This window comes from Eulemur rufifrons, chromosome 8 (genome assembly GCF_041146395.1).
Source record: "Eulemur rufifrons isolate Redbay chromosome 8, OSU_ERuf_1, whole genome shotgun sequence".
Lineage (NCBI taxonomy): Eukaryota > Metazoa > Chordata > Mammalia > Primates > Lemuridae > Eulemur > Eulemur rufifrons.
Window position 1 is genome coordinate 6,542,695 of NC_090990.1, and position 16,973 is coordinate 6,559,667.

General features: G+C 44.1%; 1 protein-coding gene and 2 non-coding genes across 5 annotated transcripts in view; 1 reads left to right on the plus strand and 2 right to left on the minus strand.

Annotated features, from left to right (window-relative positions):
• MTOR (mechanistic target of rapamycin kinase) overlaps positions 1 to 16,973 on the minus strand; it is a 131,995-nt gene that overhangs the window by 45,498 nt on the left and 69,524 nt on the right. For all 3 annotated transcript variants that reach the window (XM_069479347.1, XM_069479345.1, XM_069479346.1), the window contains 2 exons: positions 7,517 to 7,592; positions 3,994 to 4,133 (listed from right to left, as the gene is read on the minus strand). In XM_069479347.1, the coding sequence (XP_069335448.1) occupies positions 3,994 to 4,133; positions 7,517 to 7,592 (216 nt within the window). The remainder of the gene's footprint in view (positions 1 to 3,993; positions 4,134 to 7,516; positions 7,593 to 16,973) is intronic.
• On the plus strand, positions 1,042 to 1,170 carry LOC138391182 (small nucleolar RNA SNORA18). Its single transcript, XR_011234796.1, has one exon. It is a non-coding gene; the product is annotated as a small nucleolar RNA SNORA18 (small nucleolar RNA).
• Positions 9,158 to 9,261, minus strand: LOC138391224 (small nucleolar RNA U13). The gene has a single exon (XR_011234832.1). It is a non-coding gene; the product is annotated as a small nucleolar RNA U13 (small nucleolar RNA).

Here is a 16,973-nt window from a genome sequence, read left to right on the forward strand (position 1 = left end):
ATGAGACAGAGTTCATTGAGAAATGGGCTGAAGAAGTGGGGTGGTGCCAGCCACAACAGGAAAGACTTTGAGTGCCAGGCTGGGACATTTCTATGTAAATCCAAGGGCTATGGTGAAATACTAAAGTATTTTAGGAATTGATTAGAGTTGAACTTTTTTTAGATTTATAAGGATATTTATTATAAAGTTGTTTGTTGTAGTGAAATATTAGAAACAGCCTAAATATCCCAAAAAACGAAAGTGTGTACATAAATTATGTTATATCCATTCAATAGAATGCCACACTGCCATTAAAAATGATAGGTGGAGAAACAGTTGAATTTTAAGAACACCTACATCTTGTTCTTTCTCTTAACAAGATATGGATTTGAAAGTAGAAAAAATTGTTTTTGAAATAATGTGGCTAATCTTTATTAATATACCTTTTTTTTTTCTTTAGATCAGTGTTGTCCAATAGAACTTTCTGTGATGATGGAAAAGTTCTCTATCTGCACTGCCTAGTACAGCAGCCACTGGCCATATGTAGCTACTGAGTACTGAGCACCTGAAATGTGGTTAGTGTGAACAAGGAACTGACTTATTAATTTAATGTAAAAATAGCCATGAATGGCCAGTGGCTACCATATTGGACAGTACAGTTTTAGATACTTGTTGAACTTACAGAAAAAACTAGCTTTAGTTATATAAGCAGATCTGAAGGCTATGCTACCTTAATTTATTGAGGAGAATGAATATGGAATGTTAAATTACAAACATAAATAAGTCATACTTTTGAATCTTCCAATAATGGTTAACTCAATGAAGCCACTTGCAAATAATTTTAGACTATTATCTGCATTATCTATTATGTGATCCAATGCCTAAGGCTAAATTCACTGACATTAAATTTTCATGCAAAACATTACAGTATCTTCTATCTTGGGAATATAGTAATAACTTTATATTAAGAAATAAAAGCAACAGTTTATGAAAAGAATGTCTTTAATTAGGTACAGAAAGCCTCTGTGTACCAAAAGACCATTCTTTTAGAAGCCTTGCTTTGTTGAGGTCTAGCCCAGTGGGCTTTTTCTGTAGCTGCACAGCCTTGGAAAGGCCTCACAGCAACTTTGTGGCTTTGCTTTACTCACAGGACTGTTTGTTAGATCTGTGATAAGGAACTACAAGACAGCCGCTAAAAGTATGAAAGACCTAATCATCTGTCTTTACCTCAGGTATTGGCATGGCCCACTGATCTGTAGTGTTCTTGAGTGTGACAGCTGTTAAGGACTAACATGATCCACACACATTCGTCTTTCCGATGGGGTGTCAAATTGAGAACCAGGCAGATCCGTCCACTCTAAAAATGGCCGATAGGATAACTGTGGATTGAGGATCTGTTCTATTAAGACTCCAGCCTTTTGAGGAACTAAGGTGACCTTGATGGACAGGAGGAATCACATGTGAAATTCCCTGAATAAAAATTTATTGACTCAAAATAATTTTGCCTAATGCCATAATAATAATAATAAAAAAAAAAAACCTCTTAAAAAAAAGAAGGCTTCCTTTGATTTTATCCAATGGTATTCTTTAAACTTTCCAAGGTATAAATTTCTAAACAATAAAAATTTTCCTATATTTAGTAAATTAGATTTTTTGATATGATGAAATATTATGCAGTCATTAAAAAAATGAGGCAGTAGCTCTATAGATACAGATGTGGAACAGTGGTCTACACTTGTTAAGTGAAAAAAGCAGGGTGCAAAAGGTATAAACAGTCACTATCATTCATGTATATGCTTGTAATGAGGTTGAGGACATGCTACCCCAAAATATGGTACCCTTGGCATATCGAATATTTTAAGAAAATGGCAGCAGAAAGGTCACTCTGACCTTCCCCTACCCTTATATCCCTTCAAGCAGATCATAAGACCCTCATGTGACAGGAGCCCTCCTTATTCCCAGGGGCAGGGGGCCTGGGGGTGGGAGGGTCGGGGCAGAGGGAGAGTGGGGGGGGTAGGGGAAGGGGCATCCTTGTCTCTGAAGACTATAAAACACTGTAAAATAATTTAAAGAGCTTTATTCTGAGCCAAATTTGAGGACTATGGCCCGGAGCCATGCCCAGGAAGCCTTGAACAAGTGGGCTCCCTGTGGTTGGGTTACAGTTTGGTTTTATACATTTCAGGAAGACAGGAATTACACGTAAGTTGTAAATCAATACATGGAAGGCATACATTGGCCCGAAATGGTGGGACATCTCAAAGTGGGGTAAGGGGTAGGGTGCTCACAGGTTATAGGTGGGTTTAAAGACTCTTTGGTTAAAGAAATGAAGCTTTGTCTAAAGGCTTGGACTGTTTTAAGTTAAGATAAGGAAGTCTGTAAATCAAAGATAAGCCACAGGACATATACTCAGACTCAAGTGATTTGCAGGTGTGGTTTAAGCTTTGTCTTGTATAGACTTAGGCCTATTAATGCGTTACAAAGGATATCTCCAAGAAGGGAGGGGGCATGATGAGGCATGTCTGATTTCCCTTCTCATGGCTAACAACTCAGTTTTAGGGTATCCTCTTGGCCAAGAGGGGGTCCATTCAGTCAGCTGGGAAGAGAGCTTAAGATTTTATTTTAGCTCACAAGACACAGGGTCACAGAGCAGAATCTGAACAAACAGGCCTTGCTAAGCCTCCCCTGGCTCACTACCAGTAGGTCACACCCTTTCTGCCCTATCCTATTTCTTCATGACGATCTTCATCAAGCCTACTACAAAAAATATTCAGGGTTAACTGTTTCTTTGGGTCTTCACTTCCTTATGAAGGCTCCTGCCTCATGTAAGGCTCATATTAAATAAACGTGTACACTTTTCTCTAGTTAACCTGTCTTTTGTTATAGAGGCCTCAGCCATAAACCTAAGATGGGTAATGGAAAAGATATTTTTCCTTCCTCATACTTGGATTGTCCCTGTAAGTCTACACAAGAATCTGGTCATGGTACCTGGAAGTCTGGGTGGCCCAGGGACAAAGAGAAGACTTAGTTTTCACAGTTCTGTCACTGTCTTGTACTACTGAATTTTGTACCATGTGCACATTACTTTCTGGCCTCTCTTCAATCTACTCTCTAATCCGCTTTTAAAGGGTTCTTTTTATAATGTAAACCCAGTCCTGACAGCTCTCTGAATATTTCAGTGGTCACCCAGCAGCCCTTAGGTAAAACTCTTAACAGGGACTATCTGCCTCATATGAATGATCTCGCCCCTGCCTACCTCTCCTGCCCCATCTTCTACCTCTTTCTACATCACACCTGACCCTTCAGCCATACTGAACTTTCACTTCTTTTTTATTTTTGGTGGAGGTGTTGGGGATTGAACCCAGGGTCCATACTGAACTTTCAGAACCCCAAACATACTGGGGCTCCTCATTGTGCAGGCCAAGTTAGATACCAATTCCTCCTTGAATTTTTCCATAACCTTCCACGCCAGGATTAGGGTGCTTCCTACTGCCCACAGCCCTCTGGGATTCTCCCTTATTGCTGTTATCACACCGTTTTACAGCAGCCTGGTTGTCTGTGCTGTAAGCTCTGGGAAGGAAGGCAGTCAAGATGAAGAGAATAGATGAAAGAAGGTCTGAGGAGCACACCCCAGGCTGTCCTGTCCTAGAGCATTACAAAGTTTAAGTTAAAAAAAATTTTAAGGCCAGGTAAGGTGGCTCACACCTGTAGTCCCAGCAGGTGTGGGAGGCTGAGATGGGAGGATCACTTGAGCCTAGGAGTTCAAGGCTACAGTGTGCTACGATTGTATCACTGCAATCTAGCCTGGGCAACAGAGTAAGACCCTGTCTCTGGGGGAAAAAAAAAAAAAGGCCTTGCTACTTAGCAGCTGGGACAGAATAGAGAGATGGGTCCTGAGAAAATATCAAGGGAAACAAAATGAGAGTCTGAGGTGAGGACTCTGAGGGAATTCATCCTCTCAAATCCAAAGATCGAGTCTCTCACAGCCACTCAGGCCACCATTCTGACGAAACTCACCACTCCCCCAAGGCCTCGAGGCAGCGCATGCGGCCCAGCATCAGCTCTGGGTCGTCCTTGTTGGTGTCCATCTTCTTATCGTAGGCTACGAGAGCATCCTCCCACTCGTGCAGTTTCTCATACCAGGTGGCCTGGATCTCCTGCCAAGCGGAAGTGAGAGAGACTGCTGTGAGGCACAGAGAAGGAGGGGTAACAGTTTTTAATCCACATGCTCTTTCCTAAGGTGCTATGTTGTATGTGTGATGCTTCACCTACCACAGCACGTCTGGGTGTGGATTAAAAAGAACTTCAGACTATCTGGAAGAAGGTTGTTAGGAGAAGGTGGAAATGCCGGTTCCTTGGCACACTGGTGGAATGCTCCTAGGGTAATCTGAGAGCAGATGTCAGACCATGCTCAGATCACTTCCTACCCAGACACAGGAGTCACCAGAACACCGGCATGTGGGGATGTGAGGACAGGGGAAATCATCTGGGCACAGCAGGAGGCCCCGACCAGAGCGCTTGCAAAGGTGCCGTGGTCGCGATCTGCTGGAGTAGTGACGCGGGGCCACTTGGCAGGGATGGCAGCTGCCTTTCTGATGGGGCTAGAAAGACCAGGCTACATCTGCATATTTGCTGGAGGAAAACAACTCAATTTTTAAAAGCTCTTGATTCTCTGCATTTCTTAATACATTTTTAAACCTTCAGGAAATAATAATTTAAAATATAACACTGCCACTTAAAATTCTTTGGAAAACATTTCCCCTGTTCTTCTAGAGTCTCTCATCCAATGTTCCTTCCTGCTCAGTGCCTGGCAGCTTCACCCCTGTCTGGGGCCAAAGGAGGGAGTCCATTACCCTGGACAGATGGAGCGCCACGCTGAAATTGGGCGTCATCCACGTGAGTAAGAGGTGCTGCAGTTTTGAAGTTACACACTACGACTCTAAATGATAGGAGGCTGTTTTATGTGTTTTCTGTCTGCCCTCCATCACAGTTTCTCTTCTGGGCTTCTTCATCATCGGCTCAGTAAATGACTATTTCTGTACAGGTCAGGGTAGTGGCTCTCCAGGGATTTCTTAAACAACAATATGATCCCACAGTGGAATTTGTATGATATAATGCAGGCCTCACATTAGTTTCTCCCATTACCCTCTTCCCCTTTCTAAATAAAACTGATGTTTGTGTAGTATAAACACTAACAACTACTCTGCTAAGCTGTCTGAAAGAACCTTTTCTTCTTGAACCTCTAAAACAAGGTCATGTATATTTGAGATTGTTAACTCATACCTACTTCCCTGGTTTGTTTTTGGCAGGGCCAATGCCCCCTGCTGTCCATGGACTAGTACTGCTGCCACGACAGTCTTCCCCAGCGTCAGTGGAGTTTGCCAGAACAGGCATATCTGGCTCTGTGGAAGGCAAACTGTCTAAGCTTCATTTTCCAAGCCTGTGCAGAATAATGCCTCTCTATTATGCCTAAATGTGAAAGAGAGCCGGCCAGGCGCGGTAGCTCACACCTGTAATCCTAATACTCTGGGAGGCCGAGGCAGGAGGATCGCTCGAGGTCAGGAGTTGAGACCAGCCTGAGCAAGAGTGAGACCCTGTCTCTACTAAAAAATAGAAAGAAATTAGCTGGACAACTAAAAATATATAGAAAAAAATAGCCGGGCATGGTGGTGCATGCCTGTAGTCCCAACTACTTGGGAGGCTGAGGCAAGAGGATCACTTGAGCCCAGGAGTTTGAGGTTGTTGTGAGCTGGGCTGACACCACGGCACTCTAGCCAGGGCAAAAGAGCGAGACTCTGTCTCAAAAAAAAAAAAAAAAAGAAAGAAAGAAAGAAAGAAAGAAACTTAGAGAAGAATGACTGTAAAGACAGTGTAAAATTTAAAACTCTTAAATTAAAAAGGAGCACTGGTAGATTTCCCATTTTGGATTTCTACACAGGGTAGAAAAGAAAAGAGCTAGTGACTAATGTGTGGCATACACTCAGTATGAACAAGCAGAAAGTAGAGGGGGAAGCATATGGAGCAGGTCAGGTAGAGGGCAGGGTATTTTGAATTGCAATAGATTGCAGAAACTATAAGGTTTAAGCAATGAATCACACAAAATTCTAATGAGATTGCTGTTACATAAATTGTGCTGAGAAAGCATAGGCTCTGCCAAGAAAAAGCAAACCATTGTCAAGCTTAATATGATTCAGCTACCTAAATATAACAGAAAATCCACCATGGGTTTAGTAATAATCCTGGAGCTAATGGCTACCTTTAGAACCTGAAGATGGAGGAACTTTCATTTAAGGCTGGCATTCTGAGTATGGGGGTATAAACCATCTGTTGGCAGATCACCTGAATACCAGATGTTTGTGGAGTCCTTGTTTCAATCAGCACTTACTGCGATCTAAGCTCTAAGAATATCAAAGGAGAGTACATCTTGGTCTAGGTAAGGTACATTAAGTGCCCCCTCGCCCTACTTTCTTCCCTCTGCAAACAAGGATTGTGGCAATGATGGATGAGACATATTCTTTCTATTTTGTCAGCATTTGGGGAGATGCTGTCTTAGTGTAGCTGCAGATAATATGTGCTAAAGATGGCAAAAGGTTCCCTTAAAAGTTTCAGTCCAATTTATTAGCCCTTATGTCAGGTAAAATGCTAGACAATCAAATAAAAGCCTGTGAAGGAGTCACAATTTTCTTCATGCTAATACCCTGGGCTCTTGATTAAGGCAAACCAGAGTAAGTGACCTACACTACTAATGAAAGGTTCCTCATCATATATATGGACCCAAAGCTTCCTCACCTTCTAGGAGTTCAATGCTAAGTTGATAAAGTTGATGCTTTGTATATTTTGGAAGCAAAGTACCCTCCCAAGACCACAAAGGGTAATGGAAATATTTTAATATTGGTAGGGCAAAGATGGCAGCAGAGAAGCAGCTATGTAAGCAACAATGAAACAGAAAATCCCTCAATACTAGGTACAAATTATAGTATATATTTTTTCTGGAGAATTGGCCATGGTTTCTTCTGAAGTATGTACCGAGTATCAACTGTGGGCTAGACACAATGCGAGCTGCCACAGCTGATACAAACGTAACTCAGATCACAGTTAAATGCCCACCCGGGCTCTGCTGCCAGACTGCCCAGTCCAAGTCTTGGTTCTGCCATTTATTCTTAACCTGCTGGGACCCAGTATCCTCATCTGTCAAATGGGGTAACAACAGTAACTACTTCATAGCATCGTTATGAGGACTGAATCAGAAGACGTATATAAAACACTTAGCAAAATGCTAGGCATGTGCTAAGAGTTTGATAAACATCAGTGGTTACTATTTATTAGACTCTGCCCTCATGATCCATGTTCAGTTTAAATATAGTCCCTACATACATTGTCTCTTTCATCCTAAAGATACATAGGTAAGTCAGCATCAGACTGTTACAAATTGAGAAAAAAAACAGAAAAAGAAAGTAACTTCCTTGATCAAGGTCATGGCTGAGTGCCTCCCTAGCCAGGTCTCCACCTCTTGCTTTTCTGGAAGGAATGAGGCACTTACCAGCTCTCCGAAGTGTTTCATGGCATATTCTAACACCCCGGCAGCTGCCTCCGGCTGCTGTAGCTTATTATTAATGCTGAGAAAACAAAAGGAAGAGGTGGTTACACTCAACACGTGTGAGGGTGGGAGGTGTGGGTCACTGGTGGGCAGACGGCTCACCAGCACGTTGGGGCCGATGTCCTGCAGGTGCAGAGAGGTCATCAATTAGCTATTACCATCCAGAACGCTCAGCTTGAATGATTTCACCTGAGGAAAGGTCTTTGTTTGCCTCTCCTAATTTTGGTGGGGGAGGGGCTGTAAAGTGAATGCTCCTATTTGGTGCCCTGGGCCCCTTCCTCCAACTAGCACAGATTGGTTTCTTCTCATCTGTCGTCACGTAGGCAGCACAAGTTGAAACACTAGGAAGCCTGGATCCAAACTGTCCCTGCTGTAGGGCACAACCATATGAGATCCTTCTGAACTTTTAAGTCTTAAATTCTCTTCAGTTGCCTTCAGTAACAGGAATAACCAAAATTAATCAAAATCATCGGACTCTAAGTGACACAGAGGTGGCACCGAGGCTGGGCCGTCCTTGTCAATGATGAAACCTGGGAGCTGTGGCTGCGCAGCCATGCTGACTGCCCCCGGGACAGAGCCCGCCCTCTTCAAATCCAGACACCTCCTTAGACCCTCTCCTGGGACTGCCCCTACCCCTCCAGCAGGAGGCTGCCAAGGGACCACATCTAGAGTTACCTGGACTGGTCCCTGGCATAGAGATGCTTTTCCCTAATGCTGCCCTGCTTTGCTGATAGCATCTGCAGGCAGCAGGTAGCCGCTGGGGCTGGAGGACTGTAACTGTATTGGGACAACTGGGCAGTGCCGCTGGAAGGCCTGGTGCCTGGAGTTGGTTCATCATGCTGCAAGGAGACCCTGAGAGCAGGAGAGCTGGGGGCTTTGACCCTTGTTCCAAGAGGAATTTATACTAAATCCAACACTGAACATAAGCTCAAGTTATGGAAGGAAGGGAAATGGGAGGGCGAAGGAGCTGGCTTGAGAAATTCGTAGGACCACAATAATTATGTTGTTTACAGGTAGGGAGCAAAATGTGCCACATCAACTTGGGAGTCTAGACTGGTTTAATGAGCAAGGATACAGTTTATTGCCCTGAATACAAACTGTCTACTTAACTAGAATTAATTTTTAAGTGGTTTTGGGAAATTCCAGGATTTGGGTTCAATGTGGTAATATGGCAAGAGATTGCTGTTATAAATATTATTTTTAAAAATCCAAATTCCACCACATTTCTTCCAATAAAACCAAGAGAGAACTGCCCAGAAATCTGAAGAACTAGAGAAGTCAACATTTGTGAAAGTAATAACCTAATGGTTCATGTTTACAAAGCACTTTCCCAATAATCTTTCCAATCTATCACTCCTTTGACCTCATGCATCCTTAAGAGAGCGGGAAAGGAAAGGTATTATCAGCCCGATTTTACTAATGGGGAAACTGAGGCTCAGGAAAGGCAGTGATTTTCCTCAAGACCACAGTGAATAGTGACAGTCTCCACATTATCTGAAGCAATCTTGTATCTCTGTTAAGGAGAAATGGGAGGTGAAGCAGCTTTGGATTTGGAGACAGAAGACTTGGGTTTTTTTCCCCCCATATCAGACAGGTAATGTGCCAGTGTCATAACAAGGTCTGAGGGAGGCACACTGCACACATGATGGTGAAAACCCAATCACCGTGCTTAAACAAAACAAGAGGATTAAGACTCGGGTTTCACTTTCTAGAGGTCTAATTCTACCACTTCTTAGTGGTGTGACCATAACTAAGTCACCTTTTTTTGAGTTTTAAATTCCTCATCTATAAAATGGGGCTAATACTACCCTCCTCCTTCATAGGGTTCTTCAGGGAATTAAATGAAATGAAGCATATGAAATGGCTAAGCAGGTCCTTATAAATGCTAAGCGGGTCCTTCATCTGTTTTTGTCCAAGGATAAAAGTTGCTAGAAATATAGCTGTATGTTTGTCTACAGGAAGAACATACACCTATGGCTGAGACTTAAATTAGTACTAGGAAGTCATCTGTGCAAATTCCAAACTCTTCCTGAGTAGGACTATTCGAGTGCCCGGTATCCAGGCTCTAGGCTTCAGATTCATGGGGGAATCTATGGGGCAGACCCACTGGTGCTCCTTGTGCTGGTTCTAAGCAAAGCAATGAGCCAGGATGCTCCCTATAAGTTAGTCTGCTGCAAAATTCAGATATGTATTTAACTTCAAAGTGAAACCATATCATGACAATTTCCTTTAGGAACCCCTATGAGTTTTTCTAAGCTGAGAATGAAAAGCAAGTCTAAAGGGACTATCCACCGTAGGTCCATTGGGAAGCAGTTTCTGATGCCTCTTGGCCCCATAAGTCAGGTACTAGAGTTTGTTGCCCATGCACATGGGGCTGGGGGAACTGTATTAATAAGTAATATTACCTGGCATGGATTTGGGATTATCTGGTTCCTTGAACCCAAATAAAGTATGCTCTTGGTAGAAGTATAAAATTGTTCTGATGAGGAAGATAAAGTGTTCTTTGCCCGAACCAGAACAAGCTAGCTCTAAGAAACAGACATAAAAATCCAGGAGTTCTGACAACTGTCTTTTAATCTTGTGCTCTGGAAAATATTCTATACTCAAGAACAAATTATAAATACTACCAAAGTTTGACTCATTCTGGGGACAAAACAACAACAACAAAACCCAAATACAAGCCTTTTCCTAATCTACTCTCCCACTTACTGTACATAAAAAAGAGTTTTACAACAAATTGATCAAAATTAGGAAGTAGTGATTAGAGACCTGAAAGGAGAAATACTGCCACGGCTTTGCTATACCTCCTCTTCTAAGGACAGACAAGCATTGCTTACAAATTAAAAAAGAAAATCCATCATATGGCCCTAACCCTTTAAAAGAGAGTCCAAATAAGTCATTTGCATAATACTTGCCATTTGAACGTGTATGGAGGCAGGCAAAGTTGCAGACAGAGCTCAGCAGGAAGGAAGGAAGGCACAGGTTGGGCTCACTGGGGGCTCCTGACCAGCCTGTAGCAGCTGCCAGGAAACCTGGGAGTGTAACCTTGAGATTCATGATAAGCTCTCATCTAGCAGTAGGTAAGAAGGCACTTTTAGAAACTCACTCTTTTGATTGTTTTTTTATTTTTGAGACAGAGTCTCGCTTTGTTGCCTGGGTTAGAGTGAGCACCGTAATGTCAGCCTAGCTCACAGCAACCTCAAACTCCTGGGCTCAAGTGATCCTCCTGCTTCAGCCTCCCGAGTAGCTGGGACTACAGGCGCGAGCCACTACACCCGGCTAATTTTATTGTTTCTAATTTTAGTAGAGACGGGGTCTTGCTCTTGCTCAGGCTGGTCTCGAACTCCTGAGCTCAAGTAATCCTCCTGCCTTAGCCTCCCAGAGTGCTAGGATTACAGGCGTGAGCCACCACGCCCGGCTTGATTGTTAAAAAGTAAAGAGATTTTAAGTGAAACAGCTGCTATCACTCTACATATTCTTTCTTCTTCCCCCCTTTCCACTTTAATTTCCTATAGAATTTTCTCCCTAAGCTACAGTTTTCTTCTTTCCTTCTGAGGAGTCTCCCACACATGCCTACAAGGCTGTTAGAGAACACTAACTGTAGATGTGGACACTCTGGAGAGTTAAGTGAAGCAAGGACTAATCTTGGTGATCAAGAGAGTCTGTTATCTTGTTTCAGGACCTTAATTTTTCCCTCTTCCTCCTTGACTTCTGGCACTCCCTTATGGGAGGCAACAAGATGATACAACAAGGCACTTAAATAAGATGAGAGCTCAGTACATGTGCCAGGCACTATGTTTATTGCTTATATATATTATCTCAACCCTACAAACCCTATTATTAATATTCCCATTTTACATATGAAAAAAATGTGGCCCAGTAGATCACAAGTGAGGCTGGTGTTCTCCTTTAAAAGGCTGCTTTCCGGCCGGGCGCGGTGGCTCACGCCTGTAATCCTAGCACTCTGGGAGGCCGAGGCGGGTGGATCGCTGGAGGTCAGGAGTTTGAGACCAGCCTGAGCAAGAGCGAGACCCCGTCTCTACCAAAAATAGAAAGAAATTATATGGACAACTAAAAATATATATATATATATATATATATATATATAGAAAAATTAGCCGGGCATGGTGGCGCATGCCTGTAGTCCCAGCTACTCGGGAGGCTGAGGCAGGAGGATCGCTTGAGCCCAGGAGTTTGAGGTTGCTGTGAGCTAGGCTGACGCCACGGCACTCACTCTAGCCTGGGCAACAAAGTGAGACTCTGTCTCAAAAAAAAAAAAAAAAAAAAGGCTGCTTTCCCTTAAAAATCTTACCACTTGGCTGGGCGAGGTGGCTCTGCCTATAATCACAGTACTCTGGGAGGCTGAGGCAGGAGGATTGCTTAAGCTCAGGAGTTTGAGGTTGCTCTGAACTATGATGATGCCACTGTACCCTGGTGGAGGTGAGGGGCGGGGGCACAGTGGCATCAACAGAGGAAACTATCTCAAAAAAAAAAATCTTGCCACTTACCTTAAGGTGGTACATTCCTCTAGTCCCAGCTATTTGGGAGGCTAAGGCAGGAGAATGGCTTGGGCCCAGGAGTTACGGGCTGTAGCACACTATGCTGATCAGGTTTCAGCACTAAGTTCAGCATTAATATGGTGACGTCCCAGGAGCACAGGACCACCAGTTTGCCTAAGGAAGGGTGAAATGGCCTAGATCTGAAGTGGAGCAAGTGTGCTGATTAGTTGTGGAATCATGCCTGTGAATAGCCACTGAATTCTAGCCTGGGCAACGTAGTGAGACCTTGTCTCTTTAAAAAAAGTATCCCAAGTAATAACTAAGGGTATACTGTAAGCTCTGCAATGGGAAGGATGGTGTCTTAGCTTTCTACTCGTGGCATTAGTAGGCACCCAGTAAATACCTGTAAAAGGAATGAATGCAAGCAACTGGTAGGATGTTTCAATTAGTTAACTCTCTCTCTAATTCACTGTGCAGGAGAAAGGAGCCCTCTGTGCCTTCTTTTTAACTTCCTCACACTCCCTTCTTACCCCCCAGATCCCATCCCACATTTCTTAATTCCTTCCAGAGGCTACTAACACACCTTAAAGCCTCCCCCATGACAACCAGCATGCCCCCACAGCAGGCTTTTCCAAGGCAGCCTGGTTTGCAGAATTTAGGTTGCAAAATGCCAGACAAATGAGCCTCTGTGGAAACTCAGGAGTTTGTAGTTATTTAGTCCCCAGCCTCCTGCCTACCTGGGTGACACAAGACTGTCCTCTGAATTATTTTCCTTTTAAACTTAGATGTGGTTTTATGACACTGAAGGGAGAGACTGTATGTTTGGCTCATGCGAGGAAATCACCTTTGCTCAAAAGCCCCCTTAACGAGGAACTCTTGTTTTATGGGGCAGTGGAGAGTGTTATAGAGCCCATTCTATAAACACTCCCTGTGTGCCCCTCCATACGTCTTTCCCTATTAGTGCTGGAGGCTTATAAAAGGCAAACTGTTCAAAGCTCCAGCCCAACAGCAGAGAAGTGCTTAACAATCTAAACCAGACCTCGCTATCGTTGGTTGGTCTGGTGAAAAAGCTCTGACAATAAATGAGTAGAGATGGAGGCTTGGGCAGCAGCGTGCCCACGATGGCAGAGTGCAGAAGTGACAGGTCGACCAGCTTTCCCGTCTCTCGATGAGCACTGAGGCCAGAAGGAAAAGGGAAATGCGTTGCAAGAATTTTCTAAGTTAGTGGATGCTGATTCCCGCTGCTGTCCTAACGTGGGTGTGGAGGATGTCTGCATTCTACTCCGTTTTCCAGTGACAACATCCAGTTGCCATCTTATCCAGCTGGGAATCTACAGAGCAAAACTGCCTATCCGCATAATAAAAGCCAGAGCCCACAACTGAACCTGGTGTTAGGAAGACAATGAAGACAGACAGAAAGGAGAACAAAGGGCATCAGGGTGTCAGTAGGGGAGAAGGCCATTGTACAGACATATTCATTTTCATTCATTCCCCACCCTCCCCCCAAGATTTAATTTTGATTAAAGAGGGCTAAGTTGAAGAGCTTGAAACTGGAAAAATTCTTGGCAATTGAGGAAAATACTTTCTAGAGTTGAGTAGAATTAATGAATTGCCTCACGGCCTTCATATACCAAACAGCACACCATTACACCAAGCACCTTTTCTCCCCACTATCTGAAAACCTCCTTCACAGGCAGGGCAGGAGCGTGGGCTGAGTGAGGGGCTGGGGTGTGGAGGAGCGAGGGCTCCGGCGCAGGCTCCCCCTCCGTGCTGTGCAGGGAGGAGCAGGAGACTGACTGAATGGGTGGCCATTAACCGCTCCAGGTCTTCATGCCAGCCGCTGCTGCCACCTGAGGAGAAACCTGGAGAATTCTGCTGTCTCCAGAAGGGTTTCCTCAGTCGCTGTTCCACAGGCTTCTGGACTGATATCAAATCCGCAGTAATTTCACTTGGTAATTCCTCCTCCTATGGCCCATCTGGTGATCGCCCTCACCTCTCAGCCTTGGCGCCCTGAGACCCCAGGCTATTCAGAGAAAAGTGATGCAAGACTTCCACACAAAGCCTGAGCCCAAATGAGGAGCATGTGCATTCACATCTGGGGGATCGCTCAGGCTTCCCTACTGCTCCCATCAGGAATTTATGAGAACATTACCCACTGCTTCCCAAATGGCTCTAGGCCTTCTTTCTCCTGTCTATTTCTAGTGCAGACCACAGTCTGCGTTTCATTTGATTCTCTGTCAAGTGAGAATTCTCTGAATTCCCTTGGCACCAGGCTGGTGACAGATGCGCCACAGCCGATGGGACTGAGGCAGGTATGACTGAGGAGTCCTGACCAGCCGCGATGAGACCACACTGGACACTGCTTGGGTCCTTACCACTGCAGCAAGCAGTTCTTGTTTCTTTACAGAGTAGTAACTGCTTCAGATCCTCCTCTGTCACTTCTCCCAGCACTGAGGCTTAGCTCTGTGCCAACATATGATTAAAATCCCAATAGTCTGATTCCCTTCCAGGGCCGGGAAGATCTGGGGCTGGCTGAGCCCTGATGTCTTTATCTATCTTGGGAGTCTGGGAACAGGAGAATGGTCTGGGGAGCTCAAGGATGAATAGAAGTGAAAGGACAGCAGTGCAGATGCAGGCAAAATGAGAACATCTGAAAAGTGACATGGCTGGAAATCTGGGCAGGGCTGCTGGAATGCAGGCAGGAGGGAAAGTGAAGACAGACTGGGAAGTCTTAGAGTAACCCAACTTAAAGCCAGAGCCAGGTGGTGAACACTTAGGAACTTAAGAAAAATAACTTTACTCCTTTTCTATATATTAAGAAAGAAGGCTGGGCCCATTTTAAGGTTTCAAAGCTGGGACATTTGGTGTCCTTAGTACTCTCAGGGACCTAAGGCACCAAGATAAAAAAGGTTTGGTGCAAGAGAAGGGGCCAGTTTGGACAGTCAAAATATGTTCCTGATGTCTCAGTCCCAGAGTGGCCTAAGAATAATGACTTCTTACTATGTCTTCATCCCTTCCTTTCTCTGGTCACACTTTAAATGGTATATCTGTCATAATATCTAGAGGATATGCTAAATCCACATGTGAGAAAGTATGAGCCTTTAACAATAAATTAACGGGTAGAATGTTACCAGTTGTTTAGATTAGGAAGGGGGAGAGGAAAATCCTATCTTTTCAAGATCGATGGGGGAAAGTATAACTTTTAATTAAGAAAAATTAGGGAAAGGGAAGTTGACTACAATATAATCATCTTTCCAAAACATCTTCGCCTGTGCCCATGCTGTACAAATGAATACATATTTTATTTTATACATAGTGGTACATGCAATTTTGTACCCTGCCTTTTCACATAACATAGGCATTTCCCACTTCATCCAGTCTTCATAATTAATGGCTGCATAACAGTTTCATCCCACGGAGAGATCCCATGGAGAGATCCCACGGCTGGTTGAAAGCAGTGTTTGTTAAATACCAGGCCACCCCAAGCGCTGCCTGAGGGCTCACATTCAGGGTCTTCTGGGATCACTAAGTGACCTGTCCTGCAGAAGCTTACAAAGTCGGCTCTGGGGCTCACGGTGCCCACCCCCAGAGGCAAATGCTACCAGTGACCGGCTGGCGAGCTGCCCACGTGACTCATCTCCAGTCTTCTCTTGGCTGGATGTGGGGCCCAGGTGCCCTAACACAATTTAGTGTGAGGCACAGAGAGGTACACAACCCCAGAGTGTCAAAGCACACGATTTGTGCTGGCTGGGTTTCCAGCTGAGGGGCCTGTCAGAGGCGTGTTGTAAAAATGATGAATGGCTGTCACATTTCCAAGGCTCTGGCTGATTTAGGGAGGTATTGGCAGGCACACGGCTCCCAGCATGTCAGCCAGTTAATTACTTCCAACTTTATCTTTCTTGTCAACACTTCTTGACAAATTGGCCATTATCTTTTTATTCTACAACAATGAGCACTGCTCCTTTTCTGATGATGCCTGGAGGTTCTTCTCGCCCTACCTGCTTCTTCATATCCAGAGAGAACTGAAGAATGCCAAGAGAGACCATTAGGAAGCAGCAGCAGTGAGGAAAAGGACAGGGAAAAGGAACAAAAGGGGTGGGCTCGCAGATTGACTCCAAAGCTAATTTTCATCTACCATGACTCAAAGCAGAGTTGATATTTTGAGTAACATCTTGATTTCTTGGCTTCTGAATGTTCAAAAGCTCTGACTCAAGTCTATAATGTGGATAAAGTTGGGAAACAAAAATTAAATGAGCTGGCACCTAGTAATCTGGCAGCTTCTAACTCTCCACATTTAATTGTACAAGCAGATGTGAGCTGGCCTTCCTCTCTATTAAGGAGTTGGGCCCCACTGTGGGAATACTGATGCCCATTCTGGGATCAGAGAAAAGAAAAAAATATGCCTACCTTCTTGTTAAGGAAAACCTTACAGAAGACAACTGTGCATTCTATAATTGGATTACCAAGATTCACAGCCAGTGAAATGTCCAAAAGAATTTGGAGAGACCATGGGGCCCGACGATACATCCCATCGTCACTGGGATGGGCTGTCAGAGGCAGCCATGAGGCAGAACCCAGCACCTACTGTATTTCATCAGTTCTAAGAAACACATTTTTTCACACCTTAACATCTTTGAAATCAGGATGTAGCATACGATTCAAGGTTTCAGAGGACTATGACACGGTTTAATTGCCAGCGGGTTTCTTTCCCTGCCACAGTGTACCTAAAAATCAGAAGCAGTTTCCCCAACTCATGGTAAGAGCAGTCCCATTAAATCTCCAGGTATTCCTGAGGATAAGCTAGGTGACGTGGAAGAGTAGCAGTTTGCCACTGATATACGGTCAGCTTCTCCCCTTAGAAGGGTCTTGTGTTGCAATTAAAGCCCCTCTGTCCTTTTGGC